We start from the raw sequence: 17,359 nt of genomic DNA, 5'->3' as shown, positions 1-17,359 counted from the left end.
GGTTTCTCATCAAGAGGTTCCTCATCAGGAAGTCCCTAATCAGAAGGGTCCTCATCAAAAGTCCCTAATCAGAAAGTCCCTAATCAGGAGGTCCCTCATCAGGAAGTTCCTCATTGAGAGATCCCTCATCAGGAGGTCCCTCATCAGGAAGTCCCTCATCAGGAGGTCCCTCATCAGGAAGTCCCTCATCAGGAAGTCCCTCATCAGGAAGTCCCTAATCAGGAAGTCCCTAATCAGGAGGTCCCTCATCAGGAGGTCCCTCATCAGGAGGTCCCTCATCAGGAAGTCCCTCATCAGGAAGTCCCTCATCAGGAAGTCTCTAATCAGGAAGTCCCTAATCAGGAGGTCCCTCATCAGGAGGTTCCTCAGCCTGGCTCAGGACTGAATGTGTTCACACTGCCAACTGTACGTGGCTCGTTAGGGTCCAGACCACCTCTGATAGTGGTCTGAAGGAAAACATTTTCAGAGTCCCTTGAGGGAGCTTAGACCTGTGTTTGACACCGTCAGGTCAGAATTAGTTTGCTGAAAACTAAAAATTGGACTAACTCAACAGTTTCAGGCTCTTCCTTCAGAGCGTTTCTCTTTCTGCAGCTGAACATGTTGACCCTGTCGGCTGCAGAGAGCAGAGGAAACGGTTCAGAAGAAGACGATCGTCTTCAAACGTCTGCAGGTCGTCTCATCAACAGTTTAACAAGGTTTTATGAAGCTCACTCGAGGTGACACCCTGGAAGGGTTTCAATTTCCTGGGATCAGCACCTGGGCAGAGCTGTTGCCGCTCATTGAGGTCACCAGTTCAGATCCCAGCCTGGGACCTTTCTGGGTGGAGTTTGCATGTTCTCTTTGTGCACGTGTGCGTTTTCTCCAGGTACTCCGGTTTCCTCCCACAGACCAAAAACATGCATGTTAGGCTGATTGGTAACTCTAAATTGTCCCTAGGTGAGAGAGAAAGAGTGAATGGTTGTTTGTCTCATTTGTCTCCATGTCCTTGTGATGGACTGGAGACCTGTTCAGGGTGTCCCCCACCTCTTGCACAGTGATGGCTGGATATGGGCACCAGTGACCCCTGCAACACAAAAGATAATGGATGGATGGATGGATGGAATCAGCACTTTTCTTGCCTTTCTTCCATGTTTTCTCATTCTCACCTGGAATTATTCTGCTCAGTTTCTGCAGTGCAGCCTCTCCAGATTCACAAAAAGCTGACAGATTTTTATCTCTCTGCATTAAACCTGTTAAAAATATATTAAAACAAACAAAAAAAAGTATATTTTTACCAATCCAGCTTTGCCAGCTTTCATATATTGGTCTTTTTAAGGTTGAGTGTTGGTGCTGCAGGAGCGACGCTTTTTGAGGCTGCGAATAAATCAGTGAAACACTGGATAAAATGGCTGCAGACTTTCTTAAATAATTAATTTGTGGCTTTTAAAAGTTGTAGCAGAGAAACTTTCAACTTAGAATTACGTTTTAAGCAGCCGGGAGTCTCAGAAAATTGACACTTTGCAGCTAGATTAGCTCTAAATAGACTCTTTTTCTGGCCTTAATGGCTCGGAGAGTGGTAATGGGAAACAGGCATTAAGGTTCTGCGCTGGCCGTGAAGTCGACTGGTAAAAAAAACCTGAGTGTCCAAATAAACCCGAGAGTTTTCCTTTAGTTCCTCTGCCCCTAGTAAACCTTTTAATGTTCCATAAATATATATTTACCTATATATATAGTATTTTTCCACATATTTATGTGGAAGGAAGGAAACTACATCAAACCGAATAAACAACAAATTGATCATTTAAAAAAAACAAGTGAAATTGGGAGTAAATTCTACTCACAATGTGTTCGAAAAGAGATTAATTTTACTTGTAAGTAAAAAAAAAAGTACAAATTTAGATGACGTGAAAGTTTATCCTTTTTAATCTTAAAAGCCTAAAGAAATAATATTATCACTCAATCCACGTCTAATGCTCTTATTATTAGGAAATTTAATTAGAAATGAAATTTTATAGACGTGGAATTATCTCCTAATCCTCTTTGCACGCAAAGCTTCATTAACTCAGATACTTATCATTCAGATTCATCCCTCAGGTGAAAAGAGGCTTCCACAAGCACACGTGGAAAACAGAGAACAAAAACAAGGATGTTTTCATCAAGACACAAGTTTCAGCTGCGAATATGAACTTTGTGTTCAGATAAGCTGGAGGTGAGATACAAGCTGGACAGCAGCCGAGATGCCGACGTGCTGAGGAGCAGCGGGAGGAGCCTGGCCAACGGGCGGCTGCACACGGTGACCGTCCGGAGGCTGACACACGCCGTTTCAGTGCAGGTGAGCTGAACAACAAGCTGCACAGCCCTGCAGACGTACCACTGGTAATCCTTTGTTACCCCACAACCTGGAATTTAATTGGATTTTTTTTTCTAATTTGATCAAAAGAAATATATTTAAAACTAAAAATACACCAGATTAATGACGATTAATGGAAAATTTTAAACAAGTTTAAAAAAATGTAAAACTGTATTTATTCAGGCCTTCTGCACTAAACCCCATGACCTTCAGAAGACACATAGTTCAATAATAAGGTCCATTTGTGAGTCATTTTAACATCAGACGTTTTAAACTTGTTCTGATGGCCCCGAGGATGAACAGCCGCGCAACATCTTTAAGAAGTAGGTCCACCATCAAGCAAGAGGCATCATGAAGACCAAGGAACTCTCCACACAGGTCAAATTTATGAAGAACAGGTAAAAAAAATATTAATAAATAAAGCCATCCCAGAATCCTGAGCATCCCACAGAGCGCCAATCAATCCATCCATTATTAGAAGATAGAAGAAGTGACACCACAGCAAACCTGCCAGTGGAGGATCGTCCACCAAAACTCAGACCAGGTGAGGAGGGCATTGATCAGAGAAACATTCAGGAGGCCAAAGATAACCCTGAAGACTTTCTTCAGAGATTAGAGTCTGTCCATGGGACCACGATGAGCTCCACAGAGCTGGGCTTTAAACATGTCTGGACTGATTAAAGAAAACGCTGCACTGGTTTGAATGAGGCCAAACGATGAGAACACCATCACCGCTGTGAAACATGGTGGTGGCAGCTTCATGCTTCATCAGCAGGGGATGGGAAACTGGTCAGAGTTGATGGATGGACAAGAAATAGACTGTACTTATAGCATCTTTCTATCTTATCAAGACACTCAAAGTTCTTTACAACACAATCTGCGCCTCATTCACCCATTCATACAGCTCTATACTAGATCTGTACAAAGAATAATCAGAGCTTTATCACATTCATGCACTGATGGGACACACATCAGAGGCAATGAGGGGTTCAGTGTCTTGCCAAGAGACACTTCAGCATGTGACTGCAGGTGGAATCGAACCCCCAACTCTTGCATTGGAGGACGACTGCTCCAACCACTCAGCCACAGCCGCCCACATTCTAGAGAGGAACTTGTTGGAGTCTTCCAGAGACTTGAGGTTGGACGGAGGTCCCCCTTCCAGGAGGACGATGACCTGAACACACCACTGGTTTAAAGAGAACTGTCCTGGTCTGGTCAAAGCTCAGATCTAAGTCCAACTGAGAATCTCTGGCTTTATTTAAACTGTTGGGCACGATGTGCACCCGTCCAACCTGAAGGAGCTGCAGCAGTTTGATCATAAAGACACAAACCTGGAGAGACTTGATGCTGGAGCGGCCGCGAGAAGGGCCTCCGTTGAGATTTAGGGCCTGAAGACATTTGTACTTTTATTTATTTATTTTATATTTAAATCAAGTTTTTACATATTTAACTTCATTCAATTAATTTTTTTTCAGATTTATTGCTTTTAATTAAAATAAAAATTCTACTAAATTCCATGCTGTAAAGCAACAAAATAGAAAAAGAGGATAAAATTGAACTCTAGTTGAAGAAGTGGCATGACATGTTAGACATCAGTTCCGTCTCACACAAAAAAAGCTTTTTTCCAGAAAGTTTAAGTCTATTGTCTGCCTTATCTAGAATGCCTTTATGTATCCAACTATTTAAAAATGACCCCAATAATCTTTCATGCACGCGTCTTGTTATCACAGTCTGTAAAGGGCAGGAAGTGGCCTCTAGTTCAAACGTTAATCTGCAGCCGAGAGACTGAAGAGCAACCATTGTTTTCTAGTTCATGGAAAGGTTCCTTAAAAATGTCAAATCGGCTCTTTTTATCATAATAACTGCGGAAAATAGCCTTTATTTTCCACTTAGTTTAATGTGAAAAGAAAAAAAAGATAATACAAAAACATCAACTTTAACTTCAACATTCATTTTATTTAAAAATATTTGGTAAGTGTCGCATCTAGTCCGCAACAAAAAACATAAAAAACCACTTCATTGTGGATGAAAAAAATCAAAGCAGCTGTGCAAACGGCAGCGGTTATCAGTGGTGTGTACCGTATTTTCCGCCGTACATGTCGCATTAGTCCAAATATGTCTAATAAAGTGGGAAAATTCATAAATACGTTGCTTCGCAATATGAGCTGCATCTATTACACGTCACTGCTGACGACCTGGAAACGTGCGCCGGTGCCAAAAATCAATTGGCTGCAAAATGGCAGCCGCAGGAGCGTGCACGGATTGACTTTAACAAGAATTTAACGAGATTAGCACTTAAAAACAATTATTTGTTTGCTCGACATTATAGTAAAGGTGTGTCTCGGTTGAACTTTTACTTAATAAATGCACTTTTATGGTCAAATCAGCTGCATATCTCCGGGACGACGCAGCGAAATGAAGCTGATTTGACGGTTGCGCCAAGTGAGCTGGACGAAGGTGACTTCTAAGGCAAGCCAATTGTGTCATTAATAGCCACTTTTACCTATTACATGACACAACAGCATGTCTTACTACTCGACTGTCATCTAGCGGCTGATAATGGTAGTGTTGAATATTTTCAGTCAGAATGAATGAAAACGGTCATATCTCAGCCAAAATTTGGTTTATAAATACGGGGATAATCCATAAATAAGTTGCTTCGGTGTATAAGTTGCAGGGCATGCAATTTATGCAAAAAAACGTGACTTATAGGGTGAAAAATATGTTAGTTGTTCTACCACTTTGGCCATTACACATTCAAATGAACCAGAAAGTGCTTCAACATGAGCGAAACAGCCACGGATTAGGTTTTCTGTTTACTAGTCTGAGATGTTGAACTCAAATACTCTATAACTGGTTGAAAGGGGGATTATGATGCAAAAACTCATGACATAAAACAGCAATTGGGGGAAACATTCAGCTATTATCACTAAAAAGAGCCGAAACAGAAAGGATTGACTGAATCGAAGCACCATCTGGGAGCTGAAGTGGCCTGAGCTCCTTCTGCTTTATAAAATGAATCAGATCCAAGTGTCTGCGACACGGAGCAGCGATAAGGAGTTACAAATGCTTTAGTCCAAACATGACACTTTAATCTGATCTATAAAATACCCGAGATGATGAATGAAGCAAATCGTTCCAACATGGAGCCATCATTTAATTATAAACAACGCGAGCTAAAAGGTGACCTCGTTGCGTGAAGCTTTGGTGAAAGATGACCCCGTCCAGCACCGTGAATCTTGTTGGTGACGCGCTTCGACGACACAGAGCGAACTTTACCGAGCGATTCACGCTGATGGAACAACAATCCTCGTTACTTCATCATCTCCCCGACCGGGCGAAAAGCGAGTTTGATTTGACGGACGTTCGTGTTAGAGAGATGTGTCACTGACAGCCAGGGTGCATCTCCACCTTTTGCTCAATGATCGCTGAAGATTGGCACCACCTCCCCGTGACTACAAGTTGAAACACGGTAATTAAATGATAGGTATGTCGGTAAATTTTTCTGGAGATAATATCCTTCGAATCTTTGACCAGTGACCACAGCAGTTTTCGCAAGTTCAGGTGATTATTTAGACATATGTTTAGAAAAAGGCCGTTTCTGGGGTCAGCATGGTGGTTCGAGACGTCAGCTCACAGGTTTAACTGGTGTGGAGTCTGGATGTTCTCTCCGTGCACGCGAGTTTCCTCCGGTACTCTGCTTTTCCTCCCACAATCCAAAAACATGCACGTTATAGGCTGACTGCTCTGATCTGTCACTAAACGTGAGTGAGAAACTGACTCTGTGATGGACTGGCTCTCACTGACAGCTGCTTGGAAAACGTGTGTAAATGTAAATTATTGTTTTTGTTTTCTTCTTAAAATATGAAACGCAGCAGTGTGCATGGAAAAGACATAATGGATATACACTCCTGACTCCAGTGAGTTGTCTGTCTGGAGGATTGTTAACGTGTCAAGAGTCCTGGTTGTATTCTGCACCGTCTAGTTTTACTTCAGTACTTATATCAAAATCTGAGTATCACTGCTAGTAGTATTAGTACTGGTATTTCAGAGGAGTAGCTTGCCATTATATATTGTGCTCAGACTTTAGTGTCATTACATTATATGGATTTGTATCAAGCCAATTAAAAAAGTTAATTTCAAAACATTTTCTAATTGCACAGAAACGTTCATTTGCAGCTGCTCAATCCCCAAAATCACCAAATCGAATGCAGTAAACAGATGTTTCCTTGTACATTTTGGTGCATTTTGTTCTTTCTGCTTGCTTACACTAACAAGTAGAATCACAGCTAATAGATGTTTTCTCCTCAGGTTGATCAGAACCCCAGAGAAGTCTTCAACCTCACGTCTGACGGAGAGTTTAATGCCATCAAGTCCCTGGTGTTAGGCAGAGTGCATGGTAAGCGAGGAGCCGGTAAAAACAGAAAGAGAAGCTTTTAGGGCTTAAGAGCACTTAGTGGGGGCTGAACATCAGAGCTGAGAGTCTGACAGCGTGTCCCTTCTTCACAAAAACCAAAAGAAACGAGAACGTAACTGAATCTGTTTTTTTTTTTTTTTTTTTACACTGAAAAATTACTTTAATATAATAAAAGAAGTGTTTGCTAGTTTGGAGTGAAAAAGAAAGCTCGTTATTCACCTTCATTTACATCGCAGATGACATGGAAGTTAAGAGCGTCTCAGACCTGATCTGGTCTGGGGATGAGGAACAGAAGCAGATTGTTGCTTCTAATATAAAACACGACGTCCTGCTGAACGTGATATATGGGGTGCTGTTTATAAAGTTATACGGTCACAAATTAACAGCAATATTTTGGTTTATTTAGCCTTTCATAAGAAAAAAATGAAGTTTATTTTATTTCAAAGTCATATGTTCAACATGTTATTCATACATTTATAAATATAGCATAGTTCCAAATTAAAAAATATATTTAATGTACAAGCTAAATATTTAGTTTACAAACTAAATACATAACTTGCAAGTTAAATATTTAGTTAGTAAACGAAATATTTAGGCGTAAACTACATATTTAATTTCCAAGCTAAATATTTTCAAAACTAAACATTTACCGTAATTTCCAAAATTAAATATTTATTGTTCAAGCTAATTATTAAATTTCCAAACTAACCATTTAATTTCTAAGCTAAACATTTAATTCCTAAACTAAATGTTTAATTTGCTAACTAAATATTTAGCTCAGACCTAAATATGTATTTTCCAAGCTAAACATTCATCCATTCATTATCTTTTTTACCCACTTCTTCCATTTTGGGTCATGGAGGTCGCCGGTGCCCATGTCCAGCAAACACTGGGCAAGGGGCGGGGTACACCCTGTACAGGTCTCCAGTCCATCACAGAGACACGGAGACAAACAATCTCTCTCTTTCACTGTGGAGAAGAACAGAGGTAGCTTTGTTTTTTGTTCGAGGTGGTGCAGAGTGACAGATCCTGGTGAGTGGAGGGAGTAGATTCATTTACCACCAGGTGCAGTGGTGGAGCCAGGGGGTGGCCAATGGTGGCCTTGGTCACTAGATTAATATTTGGCCACCCCAATCATTTTAGGAAACTATACTCTTAAGCAATATAAAACTAGAACGTATTGGTTCCTCAAATGATTGGGGTGACTAGTTTACATATACATATGGTGGTGGCTATCTTGGATTATGAACTGGCAACCCACTTTTCTAAAGGAACCTTTCATACACCTATACACCATAAATGAAAGATGGCATCTCATTTTATTTTAAGTTAATGCGCTCACAACATTCACTGATGGATGGACGAACAGATGCAGGGTGCATGGCAACAGCCATATTGGATTTTGATCTGGCAACCCAATTTTCAAAAGGAAACTTTCATACACCTAGATGCAGCCACCGATAAAAGTTAAAATTAACCTAGTTGTGGAGAGTTCTCAGATTTTAACTTTCAAAATCCAACAACAAAGCATTATCATGTGACCACAACATCTCTCTCATGAACCAACAAAGTCTAGTCATGAGTCCTCTCATGCAGTTCTAGAAAGCTTGGAGCTCCACATACAACTTTTTTTAATAATTGGGAAGAAGAAAAAGTCGCCTGGATGGCAAGCGAATCATCTTCAGCTTCTGAATAGAAGTCTGTTTTTCTTTTAAGATGTTTTGGATCGATCATGACATGGATGACTTCACCTGCATAGACTCTGCCCCACACCAAAATAGAAGTTGGTACCTCACTTTCACCTCACAATTTTAAGTTTTGTTCACAACATTCACAAACTGATAGTTTTGATTCCAATTCCCTCATTTGGCTTTGCGACAGCGAACACAAATTACCGTAATTTCTAGCCTATTGAGCGCACCTGAATATAAGCCACGCCCACTAAATGGCCTCCCCTCCCCTTTATTTGTCCACTGTGAACTTTGTGGTAATTTAATTTGACAGATTAAAATTTTTAACCTTTATTTATACAGGTCAGGTATTCTTTGAGTCACAAGGTCCCCCCCAAGAGAGAAGTAAATTGGGCAGCTATGTGAGCGCACGGGTGTGATGAGGCTAAATGTTTTGGCAGCATGAAGCTCGTTAGCCGAGGTTTTAAAAAAAATAATCACAGCAGTGTATAAGCCACAATGTTTGTTCAAAGCGTGTGAAAAAAGTAACGGCTTATAGTCCAGAAATTACGGTAGCTGATTTGTTCAGTCTGTCTCAAAAGTGTCAAATCAGTGAACAGTTTTAATGCTTAAATAAACCAGTTTAAATTCCAACAATTTTTCTAAACACATTAAAACCACCTAATTGACCCCTTAGTGCAACAAATGTTGATGTTTGGTTGAGGAGCCAAGAGTGCAGGCTGGTAGATTCCTCAAAAGAAGTATTTATTAAACAGAAACCAAACCAAAAGCTACAGGTGATCAAATCCAGGGGTTTTACATAAGAGACTCTGACAGAGAATGATCGAAACGAGGAGCTTTTTATCTGCTGGGGAGGTTTGATTAGTGAGTGAGTGCAGCTGGGATGATTATAGATGCACAGCAGGTGGGTGAAAGGTAAGACATAGAACTGAGGGGAGCAGACTGAACAAGAAACAGACTGAAATAAAAACAGTGGCAGAAAAATTCGGAGAACAGAAAACAGATACGCAACGTAAAAACATGGATATGCAAAAAAATAAAATAAAAATATGAAAAACAAACCAAACACACCAAACCTCCCCTCCAAACCGTAACAACTAGGTGTTCGTAAATCTCTTTCTGTGCATGAAAACCATGTTGACAAGACAGAACCTTAGAACCTGATCTTAGTCAGTTTGATGTTTCTTCACCGTGTGTTTAAGTGCTACACTTTGTGACAATCCAGGTGGCGTCGCACGCTGCCTGTCCTCCACATGAGCATTAGAGTCCATTTCTCTGCCTTACTGCGGAGAGTCACCAACATGTGGTGGTCCAGCGCCATGATTTATCCACTTAGGCTCTCCTTCCTGGACAGGGAATTGTAAAAGTGTCAGGGTGACGAGAGTAATTGGTTCTGTCATGATTTATTCATGCTGCCTCTGAGCGGCTCCTTTGAAGACTTTCTGAAATATGAAGCTGTGAATAACGTGAGGGGCGGAGAGGCTGCAGCCACAGCTCTGTTTGACATCACCGCAGACAGAACCAAAAAGAATCATCTGGTTATTAACGGGGAAAGTAGAAGTCGTCTCACTGCCATGAAGGGCAGGGAATTGTGTTAGCAGTTTATCTATTATATAGATGTGCAGATTTTAATTAAACTATTAAAAAAAAACACATAAATGCTACAAAGCTGTCAATTTTATAGATATTTAGCAACAATTTGGTCTATAATGCATATTCTGAGCGTGACATCTTGTGATGTCCCATGATTGTGTATAATGCTGTATTGTATTGTAAAGTGAACAGGTGGATTGGAAATACCCTCTGTCCAACTGTCCATCTGTCCAACTGTCCATTTGTCCATGTGTCCAACTGTGAGCATGAAAAGCTGAATACGAGAGGCACCAACTTTCAGTTTAGTGTGTGGCTACATGTAGGTGTAAGAAAGGCCTCTATCAAAGACTGGGTTGCCTTCTCTTCCACTTGGGAAGTTCCAGTTCACTTCAAACTGGTCCTCTACCAGAGGCCTGGGAGCTTGAGGGTTCTGTTCAGTATCTCAGCTGTTCCGAGGACTGTGGTCTTCTGGACTGAAATCTCTGAGGCTGGTCCTGCGATCTTAACTTTTTAAGATCAAATTTGAAGTTTTTAAATCACTTCTTTAAAACCATTTCTTCTTCTTGGCTTTTGATACCACCTGAGACATTGATTTTATTCTTAGTTTATATACATATATATATACACACACATACATACATATATACATATAGATAGATGACAGACAGACACTTGTTAGTTTTTATTTTGTCTAAAAGTGCATCAAGGTTCGTGTTCAATAATCCAGGTTGAAAATCCAATAAAGTTCAGTCAGGTCATGTGGACGGTTTCATTTTATTTTATTTTTTTAGATGTTTTGTCCTTTATCCAAAGGACTTCATCAATCCGAGGAGCCACAAACAAGCTGTACTGTTCTGCTTATGGGACTCAGTTTGTTTGTGGCTCCTCAGATTGATGAAGTCCTTTGGATGAAGGACGAAACGTCTGAACAAAAAATAAAGAGAAAAAGAAAGAAACTGTCCAGATGACCTGACTGAACTTTGTTGGGCCTAAAAGTACAACTTCCTCAAATGTTTGGGTGTGGCTGAAGATTTATCTATGGTGGTTGTGACCCCCATTGGCCACCCCCTGGCTCCTCCACTGGACCTGGTGGTGGATAAAATTGCTCCCTCCACTCTCCAGGATCAATCACTTTGTGCTGCCATTCTTCTTCTACAGTGTAACTCCAACCCAGTTGAATATCTTGCACCAGAACATCCAGGTTTTCTTGCATTCACTGTTAAATTTCTGTCCAGAAAAACACTCATTCCAAAAACTACAAACATTCAAAATTCAAATCTGTCAGTGATGGGGGGACTTTTTGTCTTACTGCTTGTTTTTAATTTGTAACAAACTGAAGCCGGTACTTTTAGGCGACTCCGTAAATCTAGATTTAGTTGCAGTGTGTGGCACAAAGTTCAACCAGAGGGAGTGAGGACGTTTAAACTCCGTCATCTTGACATACGGTCCATCGTCCTCTCTGTCAAACTGAGAAGGCAGAGTCTGATCAGAATAAAAACAAAAATAATATTTAAATAAACAGCAGTAAAGTGGATTTGCTGTTGTTTCCTCCCCACCTCCTCATCCATCAGTCTGCAGCGAGCAGAGCGTCAGCTGAGAGGAGCTCGTTTCCCGACGCTCTCCTCAACATGCAGATGTGTTCAGGTGGAAAAGAAAACCCCAGTCAGCTTTCAGTCGTCTGATCAGACACTGATGCAGCTGTTTGCCACGGTGGTGTCGGCTCCGACAGCTGCTGTTTACATCTCTGTGAAGGAGCGCACATGAATGATGGAGAGTCAAGTCACTCAGACGAACAGATAAAAGGAAGAACGGGCTAAAGTGTCACAGAAACGATTTGTGTTGGTTGACATTTTGTGGATGAGCGATGAAAAACACCGTGACCCTGAGTTGTCAGTTCTTGTTTTGTTGCTCTACATTATATAATAAAGAAACTAATCAACTCCAGGTCAGTTAGTTATTTTGGTCAATTTGTAACCATAATTCTTGGGTACCAAAAAAAAAAAAAATCACTCATGATGCTTTGAATGTGCTCATCTTTCAACCTTTATTTTTACAGATAAATCACATTGAGTCTCAAAGACTCTTTTACAAGTGTGACCTGTTTAGACGGACAAAAAAGTTGTGAAAGTAACAACATACAAAAAAAAAATCCTAACAGTCTCTCTCAATGGCCAATGAGAGAGCATGAAATAAAAAATAAAAAAAAACACCCCGCGCACATAAGCACATGGTGACGTAGACATTCCGCAGGGGAGGGGAGGACGACAAGGGCGGTGAGCGTGTCCAAGGACGCTCCCGGAGGCACTGTAGGAGTTCTGGTAAGATGGAATAATCAGCCAATTCCCTCTGGTGAGATCCTAAACATTATCGTGGGTGCCGAGGTTGGCTAAGGACAGTGCCAGTGAGAATCCAAGAGTCATAAAGTCATGACACAATGTTTATTCAGCCGGTTTCCCCTGATAGGTCCGTAGACTTCCTCGGTGGGAGGGGGCAGAGCATCAGATATAAAAAGCCTCCAGGCGAATTGAGATAAGATGGCTTGCCAAGGCCAGCCGAGGGAGCCAAATTCCGATAAACAACATTTGCTTTGGAGACAGGCAGAACTTTACTGATTTATATCTGCCTTGAGTCTTTGCTGGTCTCACGTAGGTTCCAAAACGTCCAAATTAAATGGACACACCACTGGTCCGTGCCTGAGAATATTCCCCAAGATCTGATCCTTCCTGCCAGCGAGTCCTGGAGGCCGCAAATGGTCTGCGATTCTCACAAATCACATCCAATTTACAGTTCAGTTCTGTAAGCATTTGATGTGTGCTCGAGACATGGAACAAACCATCAAATGAGGCCGGCAGTCTGACCAGGCCAGATTAGCTTCAGCCGTCTTCTTTGTATGTTGATAAACCAGGAACTAGCCGATTTCAAAAACCAGGAAATCTGTTATCATTAATCCAACTATACATGCATCTTCGACGTCCTCGATCGACAGCAGAGATAGACACATCACATTCCACTTCCCCCAGGAGTCGAAGACAGGTGCGTGCGTGTCGTCAGGACAGTACGGCTTGCCTGAAGCTTGTCTCAAAATTTTTATCAATTGCGTTGCGAGACCAACTGACCAGATCCATAGCAAAAATTATGGTTCGGAAGATATGTAGAGAAAGGCTCAGAAGCAGTTTCACAGATAGAACAGGACAGAGCAGTAAAGCAGAGAAGAGGAGAGGGAAATGTGTCCGCCCTCAACAAGAGCAAGTGGTGAAGTGGTTTACTCATAGTGGGTGCAGATAGGAGAAGTAATATGAAAAAGACAAATCATTAAGCACTTTACTGTGAAAAGAACCATTTTAACGTCAGGTTTACATACAATTTATTATTATGAAGATTTAAATAGTGCACAACAGAAATAAATTGAGTTATAATCGCCTGCCATCATCTCAACAAGTTATAGATTTTTAACTGCCTATGTTTTTATTTTGATATTCTGAATAAAACATACTAAGATCCAAGTTTTGTTAAAGGTTTATATTGAAAGAAATGTAGTTCTTAAAGTGTTTAATGTGTAAACTGCGTTGCTGCATGGGTGAATTTTCTTGTCCCCTCTGCAGAGTCTGAGGACTTGGATCCTCCCCTGGCCCGGCTGGCGTCTCTGGGTTTCGCCGGCTGCCTGTCAGTGGTCCAGTTCAACTCCATCAGCCCCCTGAAGGCGGCTCTGCTCCACCCAGACACCCGCCCCGTCGTCATCACCGGACCTTTGGTTCAGTCCAGCTGTGGCTCTCTGGCCTCAGCCAATCCCTACGCAGCCGAAAACACACACCGGCTTTCAGGTCAGCCAGAGCCGAGGTTCTGTTCTGCACGGGTTCAGTTTATGACGAACTTCAGATAAAGTTTTCAGGCTGAGAAGTTTTGGTCTGAGTGAATGTTGTTTTATGTCGAATGAGATTCAAAACATGTTGTAGCTAAAGAGGCTTTAAAGGACAATAAATGGTTATTTTACTCGTTTTTAAAAATACGTTTCTCCGCATTTATATTTTTCTCCCTCTTAGGCCAAGATTAATTCATAGGTTGGGGGTTTATTATTATTATTATTATTTATTTATTTTGGTTCCTGCTTCCCCAAACCTGCTTCAGTGTAGTAATCACCACACCTGCCTTTAATTATAAATCTGGTGTCAGGAGTTCTTATTTCTGCTTTAGTTCTTTGTTTTAAAAATTTTGCTTTTTATTTTTCTGAATTATACTATATACTAATTTATTATAACATCTCAGCTCTTGTGTTAGTTTATTGAATATTTATAAACTTTTTTTTATAAACTTTAACTGCCTGCTGAGTTTCTATTTGCGTCCTTCGCCATTTCTTTTATAGATGACAGATGAGTTCAATCTTAGAAGATTTAGTTCTGCTCCATGAGGTTTGTGCTGTCACAACATTTGTTCCAGATCTGGATTCAGTTTCATCTCTTTGGTTTAATCAAGTTTAACTTGTTATTAGATTTAATAAACAGGAAGACTCAACAAGGAGGATGAAAATAATGGCGGTCTCTTGAAACCTACTGGCTTTCTTCTTTTCCCCTAAAGCTGTAAAGATTTATAGAATTTCTTTCAAAGACTTTCCACCAGTTATTATCAAATGTCTGACGGCTCTGGAGTTTTGTTCCTATAGTTACAGTTTTTACTGCAGTCAGGATTTTTGTCACTAATGAACAAATGCTTGTTTTTATGACTAATGTTACTGCTCGAGTCTTTCAGAACAAAAAACATAAATTACACCTTCTGTGTCTTTTTGATGATTTTTGGTAGTTTCATTGTTTACTGTTTCTCTCCTTCGAATATCATATTTGTTCTTTTTGTTTTGTGATTCTTGGGTTTCTTTCTGGTCTGTTCCTTCTTTCATGCTCTCCTCTGTCCTGCCACGCCCTTCTACACCTGTTCCCTTTTCCTATTAGTCTCAGCTAGAGTTGCACTCGGGTCCAAAAAAATCTGACCTGACCCGTAGCCATAATTTCTGAACCCCACTCGAGCCGATGAATTAACGGTAATTACAGGTCTGAACCCGAAAAACCTGACAGTTTTAATTAAGCTTTGACTGCTTATACCACCAACTATTATTAACGGTTGGTGGACGCACGCAGGTGAGGAAAGTGGGCAGAAGATCGGAGCTGAGGAGCCATCAAAGCGCATTAAATCGGTCAAATGGCCGTGTGCAGCTGGTGATTGTATGGCAAGCCATGTTGGCATATGATTGGATGGTCCGCTGATGCAATAAAAAGCTTGACACTGACCTGGCCCACACATTAAGCACATTATTAAGGCCTGGGCTGGTCCCGTTTGAATCTGGGTTGGGCTGGGCCGGGCCGGGCTCCGGCTTCAGGTTAGAAATGACAGCTCTAGTCTCAGCTGCAGCCGTCTCCTCATTAGTCCAAGTCTGTTTAGTGCTTCAGTTTAAACTCCATGTTCAGGTGAGCATTGTGTGTGCTTCATGCCACGTCTGGTTCTCCTTCAGTCCCCTCGAATCCTCATCTTTATTTTTATTGAGCATGAACTTTGGTGTTCTGAACCACTTTGGCATCACTGTCTTAGAAGCGTTGATGGGGGGAGGGCGGGCCCCGGAGGCCATCTTAGCACCAGCAAGCTGTTTTTTTTGTTTTTTTCCCACACACTGCCGTTTGTGGGACTCAGTTTGTTTGTTGGCTCCTCCCATTGAAGAAGTCCTTTGGATGAAAGTTGAAATGTCTCAGAAAAAAAAAAAAAGAAACCACCCAGATGACCTGACTGAACAATGTTGGATTTTATACCTGGATTATTGAGCATAAACTTTGGTATCTTTATTTATTTTTTGCTGTTACTGTTATTTTTCTTTAAATAAAGTTGTAAATTATTTGAGTTCTTCATGTCAGTCTGCATCCCTGGTTCCAACGTCTTTACAGTGACAGTATTACCTGAGACAGGTGCGTAAGAGAAGGACAACCAAATCCAAAGATGTACGTTGTCCATTTTTAAAACTCTTCAAGAAGTACCAACATTGTCTTAAATGCTGTTTTAGGTGATTTCATCAGAGTTTTTCTTCTTCTGGACTTCTTTAGTTTGTTAAATTTGTTCTGGTTGTCTCTGAAGTTGATGCAGAATTTGTTCTGAACTGAACTTTCTGTCACTGTCTAACCTTCATCTGTGCTCCTACCATCTATTTTTGCCTTTTCATTTGGACATTTCTTGTCTTTTATATTTCCATTCCCTTTTTCCCCCTCTCTGCTTTAGACCAGTCTGATTCTGTGGGTTCTGGTCAGCCTTTAGTCAATGCCATCAGGACCGACTCGGCTCTGATTGGAGGTACCAAACTGTTTCTGTCTTTGACGATACTGGAACCGGTTTTATCTTTGGGATCTTTGTTATCTAACTCAAATACTTTACCTTTCATCAGTCAAACAGAAATGCTGCATGTATTAAACTAATAAAAAAAAGTTTAAAAGAAGAATCAGATGTGCTTCTAAATGAGAGTAAAGGGATGTAAGAAGCAGGAGTCCATTTAAAACTCATTTAAACTTTGAAGCTCTGCCAGCGCAGATTGATTTAAAGTGGAGACTGAAAAGGTTCAGTCTATAATTGTGGAGATAAAAAAGGTAAAACTCAGACAAAAAAGTCATTTAAAAACAGTCCATTAAACCTTTAAGAGCTCAAAGGGCAGCACATCTAATTAAAGCGATACAGAAAGTTGCTGATGAACAGACTTTTAGCAATTGTGGTTAAAAAAAAAAAAAAGTCACTATAAAATGTAATGTCATATTAAATTGATTTAAAATTCCATCTAAAATCAAATTTATAAGAATTACGTTAGTTTTCCCCAAAGTGCTCAGAATAAATTATCATGATTGAACCAAAATATTTTACATTCTATTCTGTGTTTTTATCTCCCACTGCCTAGTCAGTGTACATGGATGTGTGTTAGCAAAATATCTCATTAACTACTGGAAAATGAAAAATGGCTATAATTGGCTATATATAAATAGATATAATTAGTAATTCAGGATGAGGGGTTAGGATTAGAACAATTAGAATTTGTGCACAGTCCATCACTGCTCCGGCTCCACCTGCACGATCCCTGTCACCCCACCCAGGCCTCCAGCTATGACCTCACTCCTTGAGGGCTTCGAGGAGGGGGAGGATCATGTAAGGTGATGGGCCCAGGGTTCCTGTCAGGGTCTGAGCCTGTCAGAGGTCAGAGGTCAGGGGTTTTTATGGTTAGTGTTGACAGTTAAACTTAGGAGCAAAGGTCAGAGGGTTAGGCTTAGGCTCAAAGGGTGGGGTTATGGTTGGGGTTTGATTTAAAGTCAAAGTTCA

General features: G+C 40.7%; 1 protein-coding gene across 1 annotated transcript in view; it reads left to right on the top strand.

The window, feature by feature from the left end:
- Window positions 1-17,359, top strand: part of LOC119414298 (contactin-associated protein-like 4) — a 146,300-nt gene that overhangs the window by 114,305 nt on the left and 14,636 nt on the right. The window contains exons 20-23 of the mRNA XM_037681392.1: window positions 2,178-2,311; window positions 6,641-6,728; window positions 13,633-13,851; window positions 16,280-16,351. Of these exons, the coding sequence (XP_037537320.1) occupies window positions 2,178-2,311; window positions 6,641-6,728; window positions 13,633-13,851; window positions 16,280-16,351 (513 nt within the window). The remainder of the gene's footprint in view (window positions 1-2,177; window positions 2,312-6,640; window positions 6,729-13,632; window positions 13,852-16,279; window positions 16,352-17,359) is intronic.

The sequence above is a fragment of the Nematolebias whitei genome, chromosome 9 (assembly GCF_014905685.2).
Source record: "Nematolebias whitei isolate Nwh7 chromosome 9, NemWhi1, whole genome shotgun sequence".
NCBI lineage: Eukaryota > Metazoa > Chordata > Actinopteri > Cyprinodontiformes > Rivulidae > Nematolebias > Nematolebias whitei.
This window is presented reverse-complemented; position numbering and strand designations above follow the sequence as displayed.